At 43.8% G+C, this 12,703-nt stretch overlaps 1 protein-coding gene across 2 annotated transcripts in view; it reads right to left on the reverse strand.

Annotated features, from left to right (window-relative positions):
• LOC126236148 (CSC1-like protein 2) overlaps positions 1-12,703 on the reverse strand; it is a 208,804-nt gene that overhangs the window by 69,824 nt on the left and 126,277 nt on the right. For both annotated transcript variants that reach the window (XM_049945233.1, XM_049945232.1), the window contains exon 8: positions 10,500-10,580. In XM_049945233.1, coding sequence (XP_049801190.1) covers positions 10,500-10,580 — 81 coding nt within the window. The remainder of the gene's footprint in view (positions 1-10,499; positions 10,581-12,703) is intronic.

The raw sequence follows: 12,703 nt of genomic DNA on the forward strand, positions 1-12,703 counted from the left end.
CGCTTCTAGTGCTCATTATATGTGTAATAACCTTTCTTTTTCAGTTACTATAGTAATTGTCCTTAGGGCTGGTGACCGTAATTTCCCTCAAATCTCAAATATCTAATTACCGCTAGTTAATTGTTAACGTAACGGCCGCACATTTACTTTCTTTATTAACTTTACCCCTTTTCAAAATTAATTTCCACCAGTTTCATTTGCATTTTTCCTTTCATTTAGATGTAACCCTTTCCTCCATCTTTACCGACAGATTAACTTCGGTGACGATTGCTTTTTCCCAAATTTCCATTAGGTACACGCGGTTTAATTTTTCACTGGCATTAAGGTCGATAAGTGAGGGGGAGGTTACAAAGGGACGAAGACGGACAGTGAACAAGGAGAACGGCTAAAAGACACAGACCTGGCACAGTTCCAAATCCTCACATACAGAGGCAAAACAAGAGGAGAAGAAACACAATAAAAAGGAAAGGAAACACAAGGAAAAGAGAACAGAAATCGAAGTGAAACAAGTAGGTAAACGTGACTGGTGGACCTCTTACCTAAAACCTGGGTGAGCCAGTCACCCAGCAGCACATTAAAATCCTCTCCCTAAAATCCGAGGCAACCAATTGGACAGGACACAAAACCGTAAGACCTTAACCACAGTCGATGCGTCGTCTTGCAAAATAGAGGGCAAATCCGGTGGCAAGGAAACCACCGCCCTCTGGTCAGAGAATAAAGGACAGTCAAGTAAAATGGTGGCGGACAGTAATCTGGATGCCACAAGCACTGCAGATTGGGGGGTCCTCCCACCGGAGTAAAAAACCATGCGTTAAGGGACTGTGCCTGATGCGGAGGCGAGTGAGGAGAACCTCATCCCACCTGCATGACTGGTAGGACGTACGCCATGGCCACGTGGTGGCCTTGACCAGACGCAGCTTATTTTCACTGACTGCCAGCCACTCCTCTTCCCATTGACACATAACACAAAAACGCAAAAGGGAGGTAACAGCATGGAGGGGGACGGCACATTCAACAACGTGAGGGAGGGAACATGCATCTTTGGCAGCCACATCTGCCAGTTCGTTTCCCATAATACCCACGTGCCCCGGCACCCAGCAGAAAGAAACCTCCTTCCCCTGCCGTGGCAGGTGGAGTAGAGCATCATGGATGTTCTGGACGACCGTATCCACTGGGTACAAGTGTTGCATGGTCTGAAGGGCACTCAGGCAGTCAGAACAGATGAGAAGCTTAAGACTGGGAACACATCTCATCTGCTCCAATGCCCGCAAGATCGCAAACAATTTGGCATCAAAGATGGTAAACGCCGCAGGAAGCCGTAACTTGACAACTCGATCAGGGAAAACAACAGCACAACCAACAGAGTCCCCCTGTTTAGAGCCATCCACAAATACTGGTACATGGTCGGGATGCTGGTTTAAAATATCGTAAAATAAGGAGGTAAAAACAAACGCAGGAGTGCAGCTCCTCCGGTACTCTGACAAGTCTAAAAGGACGCTAGGCCTCTGGAGCAACCAGGGAGGCAGGCGGGTAAAACTCTGGAGTTGGGGTGCCACATGCTCCACACCAAGGGACTCCAGCAAATGCTTGGCACGAATCACAAATGGTCTCGTTGCCCTGAGACGACTGGAAAAGAGACATTCCATAGGCAGTCGGGCAACGGTAGGTTACGCAGGGGAGGTAGGACAGGCAAGGAATTGACACACCCGTCGCACCATGAGGAGTTTCCGCCAGATGGTGAGTGGTGGTTCCCCTGCCTCAGCACACAGGCTGGGGATGAGACTGGTATGGAATGCACCAGTGGCCAGCCTGATACCCTCATGGTGTACTGCGTCAAGAATCTTCAGATACGAAGGCCTCGCTGACCAATAAACAGTGCATCCATAGTCAAGACGTGACCGGACAAAAGCCCTATAAAACTGCAGCAGACGCGCCCAATCTGCTCCCCAGGACCATTGGCTCAGACACTTCAAAATATTCAGTGCCTTCAGGGCCTGCACCTTGAGGTCTTTAAGGTGCGGCAACCACGACAACTTGGAATCAAAAGTGAGGCGCAAGAACCTCACAGTGTCTCTGAAAGGAAGAATTGTGTCCCTCAGACGCAATTCAGGGGAGGTAAAAGGACGTCGAGAATGATTCAAATGAACACACACACACACACACACACACACACACACACACACACACATTTGTCTGCAGAAAAGGTGAAACCCGTCTTCGCAGTCCATGCCTCTAATTGCTTTATCGTAAGCTGCAGCTGCCGACTAGCAGTGACAAGACTGGAGGAAGAACAGAAAACAGCAAAATCGTCCACAAACAAGGAGCACTGGGCAGGACTCCGGATAGTGGACGTGATACTGTTAATGGTGACGGCAAAGAGGGTGACACTTAAAACGCTTCCCTGAGGAACACCATTCTCCAGCAAGTACAAATCAGATAGCACATTACCAACCCGATATAGAAAGAGGCGGCGGGAAAGAAAGGACCGAATGAAGATGGGGAGATGCCCACGAAAGCCCCACTGATGGATTTGATTGAGGATAAGGCGGCGCCAAGTAGTGTCATATGCCTTATTAATGTCAAAGAATACACCTAGACAATGCTGGTTATGTAGGAAGGCCTGCTGGATGGCCGCCTCAAGCAGGGTCAAGTTGTCTATAGTTGAACGACATCTCCGAAAGCCACACTGAGAGTGGCTAAGGAGCTGCCTGGTCTCGAGCAGCCAAACCAGGAGACGGCTGACCATGCGTTCCAATGTCTTCCCGACACAGCTTGTCAAAGCAATACTCCGATAACTACTGGGATGCATTCGGACCTTCCCAGGTTTGAGGAGTGGAATCAAAATCGCCTCCCTCCATGAGTCAGGGAACGTGCTGAATGACCATATCATATTAAAACAATTCAGGAGAACTTCCTTGGATGGCAGCAACAAGTGCTGCAGCATGCTGTACAGGATTTGATCATTACCTGGCGCAGTATCATGAGCCACAGACAGCGCCAAATCCAGTTCCCACATTGTGAAGAGGCAGTTGTTGGGTTCAGAATTTGGAGACCGGAAGTCCAAGTGACTCCTCTCGATGGCAGTGCGGTAGCGGCAGAAATCTGGATCACAGTTAATAGTGGCAGTAGATTCTGCAAAATGCATGGCCAGTGTCTGGGCAATGTGTCTCGGCGCCGTGAGGAGACATCCCTGATGCAGCAATGCCATGACAGGTAGTTGGCTGCATTTCCCAGAAATCCTCCTGATGGCTTCCCATACTTTCGTAGAACTAGTGGAGCGGAAGATGGAGTTCAAGAACGATTGCCATGACCGTCGTTTGCTCTCTTTAATCACTCACCACGCCTTGGCCCTTGCCACCCGAAAGGCCGCAAGATTGTCAGCTGAGGGACGGCACTTGAAGCGGCGCAGAACTGCATGGCGGGCTCGGATGGCTGAGTGGCACTCAGTGGTCCACCAAGGGACAGGATGCCTCTTGGGATGACCTGAGGACTGTGGGATCGACAATTCAGCAGCATGAGAGATCACGCTGGCACGGTGTTCCAAAACAGCCAAATGGCTGAAAAGTGTCCAGTCAGCTCTGCAGAGGTGCCACCTGGGCGGCCTTGGTAATGCCACAGTCTCATCCAGGAGGTGAATCCAAAGGGGGAAGTGGTCACTAGAATGGAGGTCAACAGCAACCTCCCACAGAGCTGAATCTGTGAGTACTGGAGAGCAAAAGGAAAGGTCAATAGCTGACGACGAACCAGAAGCAGTACAGAAATGAGTGGGAGCACCAGAGTTGAGGATGCACAGTTCTTCGGACACCATGAGGCTTTCCAGAATACGACCCCTGGGCAAGTAGTCGTAGAGCCCCATAAGATATTATGAGCATTGAAGTCCCCCAGAAGGAGAAATGGGTGGGGGAGTTGGCTAATAAGGACTGAGAGAGCCTCAGAGTCTATTGCATCCTGAGGCGGCAAGTAAACAGAACAGATTGTGAGCCTCCGCCCCACAAGAAGGTCAACTGCAACTGCTTGCAAGTCCGTAACGAGAGGGAGCTCAGATGAGTGGTGCATGTCACGGACAAAAACCGCAACACCACCCTTTGCCCTTTCCCCCATCAGATCATCTTTTCGATACACAGTATAGCCCCGTAAAGAAGGAGCATCAGTGGCCCGAAAATGTGTCTCTTGGAGACATAAGCACAAGGGGCGCTCTCATACAAGGAGTTGTAATTCGGCCACATGCTTCCTGAACCCATTCAGGTTCCATTGTAATATGGGAGCCAGTGATCAGGGTGGCTGAATTTTCACCCTGCCTCTGTGCTTTGGAGGAGAGCCCGTACTGGCCGGAGATTTATTCCTGGGGCGAGAATATCGCCCGCGGTCGACATCAATGTCCATCAGCTCCGATGGCGACCCGAGGGAGATGTCAGACAGTAAGATGGCATCGTCATCGGACTGACCCTGACTAGTCTCCTCAGGTGGCAAAATCTTCACCTTCGGCGTCTCCGTTTTGAGGGGCTTAGAATGCAGAACCTTGTCAACAGTTGGAGGTTCACTCGCCTGGGCAGAAGGTGATATATGGGGAGGGGCAGGAAGTACCCCAATGTCAGCAACCACGGCCTTGTCCGACATTGTGGGGAGAGCTGCAGGTTGCAAAACAATCGCAGCAGCACAAGTGCACTGGCAAACGCAGGTATTAGTGGTGACACTGGCAACCTCCGTTTGTGTAGCAACAGTGGCCAACTGTACCGGTTTCTGCAGAGCGGAAGCGAAAGATATTGTTAACGCAGGAGGCTGCATGGCCTTAAAGAGCTTCTTGGCCTCACCATAGGGGATGCACTTAGATGTTTTGATCTCCTGTATCTTCCGTCCCTCGAGATAGATGGGGCAGACCCGGCTCCAGACAGGATGACTCCCAGAGCAATTCACGCACTTCACAGGCGATTAACAATCGGCTCCTTCATGGGCAGGCTGACCACATTTACCACAAGTGGCTATCCCATTGCACCCCAACGTAGTATGCCCAAAGCGCTGACATTTAAAACAGCGCATTGGGTTGGGGAAATATGGCCATAGTGGCAAACGTAAGAAACCATCTTTAACATGCTCTGGGAGTCTCGGGCAATTGAACGTGAGAATAAATGAGTCGGATTTGACTAGGTCCCCATCTACTATTTTCATAATATGCTGCACGTCGACAATACCTTCATCAGCCCACTCTGATTTCAACTCGTCCTTGGGGATATCCACCAAGTGCCTACATGTCACAACACCCTTACTATAATTCAAAGTGGAGTGGAGCTCGGTCTCGATAGCGTACTCTCCGAGACAGGTTGCTTTCCAAAGAGAAGTGACTTGACGGGAACTAGAAGTTTCAACTAACAGAGTCCCATTGCGCAGTCGCTTCACAGATTTCAGTGTTCCTGCAATTCTCTCAAGACCCTTGTGGACGTAAAAGGGAGAAACCCTTACAAAGCTACCCTCCTCCTATTTGACAATCAAAAACACATTCTGGTTATCAGCATGTGCTCTGTTACGACAGTCTGATAAATCTCTAGTAACACCAGGCGCTGGAGGACTCACAGCACGAAGTCGCTTTTTCGATGGGGTGTGTTTTCCTACCAGTGGCCCACCCAATCCACTGGTAGGGGGAAACGTAGAGGTCGAAGGGTCCATTGTGGTCCCACGAGCAGCTAGGGAACTAAAGGTCCGCTCAGACAGAGCCCCGCGTGCCTAAGTGAGCCTTATAAAACTGGGGTGCGGCAGGTGCCCCAGAGGTTGCCCACTTGCGACTGTTCCACCCCAACAGCCATGCATCTTATAGGCGCGTAGCACACCGTAAGATTGAGGTTTTTTTTTATAGAGGTTTACCTTCCTCGCAATCCATGCGGTCACGCCAAGATTACCATTCCCCGCAGCACACAACATTACACCGCTGCGCCATACGGTGGTCGCTGAAGCATGTCCAGGGGTTACAGTGACAGGAAACTGGCGGCGCTGACCAGTCTCCAGCTCAGGACCCCAGGGTCACCTGGCCCGTACTCAGCAAATGAATGCTGAGCCCCTGGGGGCTTCAGGGATGGAGATGAATCTGGGTGGATGTTTGGACTGTTCTCATAAATGAATGTGGTCTCTGGAGCCTTGCAGCTGAAACAACATTCAAAGTTACTAGCTAAACTCTAGCAATTATCTTAATCAATATGGGCTATTTTCCCTCAGAAATCTTCAACCTGTAGGTTCTTGGTGGTTGTTATTTGTTCAGATTGTGTTTGAAGGTTTTATAGAAGTTACATTGTGTTACTTATCTGGAACTCTTATTCAGTCAGTAACAATTGATTCTTATCAAAAACACACTTCACTCCAAGGATGCTTTTTTATGCAAATTTTCTCACGTTTAGAAAGTTGACACCTTTTACTTCATTTTTCTAGAAATTCCATTTCTGTCAAGAAACCTGTCTTGCTGCACTGCATTCATCATCCCAGCAAGTATGTTTTCTTGATTACACGAGTGGTTCTCATCAGCTGTATGACTAGAGCATCTCAATTGTTCCTAGTTCTCGGGATCTAAAGTTTCAAACCTGTGGATGAGTTTTTGATTGCTTCTTAGCATGCCTGTCAAAATTATCAATTTTTCTGGGGGTAACCTTCTTGTTATCTCTTGAAATTAGTCTAACTTTGATCTTCAAAAGGTAATGATCTGAGTCTAGATCGTCATTTCTCAGAACCTTCACATTATAGAACTTGCAGACTTTCCATGCAATGGGAACATGGTCAATTTGGAATTTAACAGGGTTGGAGTTATGAGATGTCCAGGCCTTCTGGGCATGTGTTTGAAAGCAGTTGACTTTAGAGTCAGACTGAATGCTCTGCATAACTTCACTAGTGTATCCATTGTAACTGATTCTCCTGATGATGGCGACAGCAATAACAGACATCATCATCATCATCATCATCATCATCATCATCATCATCATCATCATCCTTTATTCATTGTGCTGGTCACTATAATTGTCCTCATCATTTGTCAGATGTATAGGACTGAATGAGAAGTGTACACAGAAATTGAGAATCTTCCTTAATACTTTTTTTAGTATGTGTTATTCCTTGTACAAGGCACGAGAAGGCCGTTAGGTCCAGTAGCTTTGTAGAATAGGTTTTGTCTGAAAGCTTAACACTTTTATTCATTAACAGCCCACGGACAAACATGGCTAAAGCTGCAATTTTTTTATATTTTATTTTTATTCTCCATTGTCATCTGATAAGAATGTTAATGTGTTTCAAATCCTGGATTTAAGAAATATTTTAAGAATATGGATGGACAAACATCCGAATTCCATTAAAAAATCATAAGTTGATTAAAACTGATGACACATCTAGAGCACTGGCAGCTAACGATTAGGTTTTTAGCTACCACTTAATTCGCACAGGATTTACAGGGAGCAAACTACTTTAAATGATCAAAACGAATTATATGGCCACAGTTTTTTCAGCAATTTAAAGAGATATTTTTTCCTAAAAAGACCAGAATCTAACAGTTATAAACACATGCAGCATACAAGTAACCTCTAAAATCTACAGGAAGCTGTCACAATATTACAGTAATAGCTTAGAATAAAGATACATGCTTGTTAATGCAGTTACTTTTTTACATATTTAAGGTTTGCAACATACATAGATAGCTCTACTCAGAATATTAGTGTCTTTAAGGAAACCAGTCCAAATGATAAACTATCTACAACTTAAACTTCTGCAACTAATACTACAACCAGTAAGTGATTTTGTTACATATGTTTATTTTGATCATAATGTAGGGAAAGACAGATTGCTACTTACTGTAAAGATGACATTAAGTTGCAGGCAGGCACAATTAAAAGATACTTACACCTACATTTTCAGCCCAAGCCTTCATCAGAAAAAGAGAAACACATACCAATAATTAATACAAGCAAGCACACATAACCCTCAATTCCAACAGCTTGGACCAGAAAGCCCATCTGCAACTTAAATGTGTCATCTTCACAGTAGCTCTATCTTTTCATACACTGTTGATATTCCAACCTGTAGTTTTCATTGTTTTATTATGATCATAAGTATGTCAATAAAGTAATCTACATGTAACTAAGAAGAATAATGTAAACCACTATGTGCAAAAATGCCAAAACAATTAGTACTTTAATATGAGTCTTCAGGGCTTGCAATGCATCATGCATTTTAATGTAACCAAGTTTTACCTTTCATATCTTATGAAAGGAACTCATTAGTAATGGTTATGAACAGTAGATTAAATCTGAAAAAAATTGCTAAAATGTAGGAAGTTAAGGAGATGGGACCTGGATAAGCTGAAAGAACCAGAGGTGGTTGAGAGTTTCAGAGGGAGCATTAGGCAAAGTTGGCTAGAAGAGGGGAAAGAAATACAGCAGAAGACGAGTGGGTAGCTTTAAGAGATGAAATAGCGAAGGCAGCAGAGGAACAAATATGTAAAGAGAAAAGGCCTAATAGAAATCCTTGGATACTGTAGGAGGCATTGAATGTAATTGATGAAAGGAGAAAATATAAAAATGCAGCAAAAGAACCAGAGGGAAGGGAGTACAAATGTCTGAAAAATGAAACTGGCAGGAGGTGCAAAATAGCTAAGCAGGGATGGCTAGAGGACAAATCTAAGAATTTAGAAGCATATTTTACCAGGGGAAAATATTGATACTGCCTACAGGAAAATTAATGAGACTTCTGGAGGAAAGGGAAGGTGCTGTATGAATATCAAGAGCTCAGATGGAAAACCAGCCCTCAGCAAAGAACGGAAAGACAGAATATACAAGGAGTATACAGAGTGTCTATACAAAGGAGATGAACTTTAAGGCAATATTATGGAAGGGGAAGATGACACAGATGAATATGTGATGGGAGATACGATACTGCAAGAAGAATCTGACAAAGCTCTGAAAGATACCAGTCTAAACAAGGACAAGGAAGTAGACAGCACACCATCAAAACTACTGATAGCCTTGGGAGAGCCAGCCATGACAAAACTTCCATCTGGCATGCAAGATGTATGAGAGGGACGAAATACCCTCAGACTTCAAAAAGAACATTTTAATTCCAATTCCAAGTAAGCAGTTGCTGATGGGTGTGAAAATTACCAACCAATCAGTTTAACAAGTCATGGTTACAAAATACTAACACAAATTCTTTACAGAAGAATAGAAAAACTGGTAGAAGTCAACCTTGGGGATGGTCCATTTAGATTCCAGAGAAATGTAGGAACACACAAGACAATAATGATGCTATGCTGTATATTAGACAATAGGTTAAATAAAGAAGGGCGAAACTATATTTGTAGATTTAGTGAAAGCTTTTGACAATGTTGTCTGGAATACTCCTTGAAATACTGAAGGTAGCAGAAATAAAATACAGAGAGTGAAAGACTATTTACAACTTGGACAGCAACCAAACAGCAGTTATAAGAGTTGAGGGGCACGAAAGGGAAGCAGTAGTTGAGAAAGAAGTGAGACAACAGGGTTGTACCTATCCCAATTCTTATTCAATCTGTACACTGAGCAAGCAGTAAAGGACAAAAAAATGTGGAGTAGGAATTAAAGTTCAAGGAGAAGAAATAATCTTTAAGTTAGCTGATGACATTGTAATTGTGTCAGAGGCAGTAGGAGACTCTGAAGAGCAGTTTAACAGAATGGACAGTGCCTTGAAAGGAGGATGTAAGATTAACATAAAAAAGGAAGACAAGGATAATGGAATGTAGTCAAATTAAATCAGGTGATGCTGAGGGAATTAGCTTAGGTAACCGATAACAGCAAAAGTAGAGGGGGGAAAAAAAAGTAGACTGGCAGTGGTAAGAAAAGCATTTCTGTAGAAGAACAATTTGTTAACATCGAATATAGATTTAAGCATTAGGAAGTCTTTTCTGAAGGTATTTGTTTGGAGTGTAGTCGTGTATGGAAGCGAAGCATGGACAATGAACAGTTAAGAGAAGAAGCTTTAAAATGTGGTGCTACAGAAGAAAGCTGAAGATTAGATGAATAGATGACATAACCAATGAAGAAGTACTGAACAGAACTGATGAGAAAAGAAATTTGTGGCACAACCCAATTAGAAGGAAGTATGAGATGATAGGACACATTCTGGGACATCAATGGATCACCAATTTAGTACTGGAGGGAAGTGTAGGGGATAAAAATTGTGGAGGGAGACCAAGTGATGAATACAGTACGCGGATTCAGAAGAATGTAGGTTTTGCAGTAGTTATTTGGAGGTTGAAGAGACTTGCACAGGATAGACTAGCATGGAAAGTTGCATCAAACCAGTGTTTGGACTGAAAGCAGCAGCAGCAGCAACAACAACAACAACAACAACAACAACAACAACAACTACTACTACTACTACAACACTACTACTACCACCACCACTACTCATTTAAAGCTAGGATACAAACCACAATGGATAAAATTAAAGAAATATTGTAAAAAGTTATGAGTTGGTGTAAATATGATAACATATAATACCTCTGCTTCTCAAGTGCACTCACTCTTGTTATGTCATATGCTAATTGTACTTCATCAACTTCTACATCTGGATGTGCTTCTCTGAAAATGAAGAAGAAAAATATTACAAAAGATGTAGAAATCACATCAAATCATAGGATTTTCATGGAAACAACAAGCATTTACAAGTTGCATTAACAAAATTTTATCTTCACAGTGACGTAAATGTTCTGTGAGGCAGCTTGCAATTTCTACAAGTTAACTGTACAATATTTAAATTGTATAATTACTTATGTCACATAAACTTATCATATATACACTGCCTGACAAAGCAAACCACCCATAGGAAGGGGGAGGTGGGGGACAAAAGTTCACAGTTTGAGTGTGTATTTGACATTACCTCAGTGATAAACAAAATTTTATCATATTTGTACAGAACTTGGCAGTATGAGCTCACATACCAGTATGATGTTGCATCCCCTCTGGGATGGATACATGCATTGAGCTTAAACAGTTTTATTCTCTCTAGAGGTAAGCTGATGCACAACTGTTGAACCAAGTCCTTGATATCCCAGATAATGGCAATGGGGCACAGTTGACGTCCAAGCTGGTCCCACACGTATTCTATTGAAGACAGATCTGGTAATCTTATTGGCCACGGGAGCTCATCTGGAATACCCCTGCTCCCCTGTAGTCAAGATGTTAAAGAGTATTCACTATTCAATGGCATACTTCCTCTCATACAGAAAATAGGGTGGGGCAAAAAAAGGAGACAAACTACATCTAAAAGCAATTAAAACAGAGGAAGACGGGGACAAGAGTGAGTTGGTCAAAGAGATAGGATCAGGGTTCCCACAGCCCAGCATGCAGCAAGGAAGACACCAATCGCTACCACCCTGCACCTGCCCCAAAGATAGCTTAAAACCATAAATCTGAAAATAAAAGCTAATTTCATGCAGAAAATAATCATTTCAACCACCCCTGAACTGCCTGCCAATATTTGAGGCACAGAATTCAGAAGGTCGTACTTAGCATGGAGGGCTACAAGGGGCCATTCCACCAGGATATGAACTACTGTTTGTAAGGCTTCACATGTATGATGTGGGGGTGGCTTATCACGTAAAATGATGCTGTGGGTTAGCTTGGTATGACCAATGTGGAGGCAATATAGGAGAATGGGTTCCTTCCGTGGGAAATGTTAGGAAGATGGCCATGCAGTAGAATCTCCTTTGTAGTGCAGCCTTTATTAGAAGAGGCAATAGCCAACCAGATGCTGTTCCATCTCTGACTGGGCAATGTCTTATTTGCTTCCTCAAATCTGCACCTTTTAGAAGCAAAATGAATGGGGATGAGTAATCACTTCTCTAGGCAAATGGTTTCCCAGTTCATTCTGTAGGATACCCACATGACTTCAGACTCTGAGAAAGACAACCAAGCAGTCAGTTTGACTAAGTTTAGCAAGGTCATGAATAGAGGAGATTACAGGGTGACAAGAGTAACATTAGTCAATAGCCTGAAAACTGCTTGTTGAGTCACTACACACTAAAACATGGTCAAGAGAGGCCACTTTAACAATATGGAGAGCTCTTAACAGCTATCAGCTCCACTGCAAAAATACTAGAAGTTCCTGGCAGTGAATGGTGTCCCTGACTGGCAGGAGATGTAAAAGTGTATCCTGTCTTGTCCAAAATTTTACAGCTGCCATTGTAGAAAATATGAGGGTGGTCCCATAAGTACCTGACCTGACCAAGAGATGGCAGTCGTTGTAGAAAAATATCTCTGTATTAGAATGTATGTGATCTATGAAGCATATGTTTCAAGTTTGAAGACTTCACATTGTTTAGTATTTGTTTGGCAGCCATCAATAATGAACGCCATGAGTGAACTTGTGAAAATGGAGAAAATTGGTTATTGTTATGTGATACAATTTGTTTTTTTTTTTAAGACAGTTCTCATTATAAAAAGGGTACAGAACTTAATGATCACTGGGAAAAGTGTATACACCTGAAAGGAAATTATGTTGAAAAATAAATACTTTTTTCCAAAATTTGTGCGTTTTCTTTGTTGGCTCAGGTACTTATGGGACCACCCTTGTAGTAGCAGCCTGAAACTCCTGAAGAACTGGCCCAACTGATGCTGGAAGGTCATAGGGGTGACAGACTTTAAGACCACAAAAAAGATTGTTGTAATTTGTGGATTGGGCCCCAAACCAGGGGGGGGGGGGG

The sequence above is a fragment of the Schistocerca nitens genome, chromosome 2, assembly GCF_023898315.1.
Source record: "Schistocerca nitens isolate TAMUIC-IGC-003100 chromosome 2, iqSchNite1.1, whole genome shotgun sequence".
Taxonomy (NCBI): Eukaryota; Metazoa; Arthropoda; class Insecta; order Orthoptera; family Acrididae; genus Schistocerca; species Schistocerca nitens.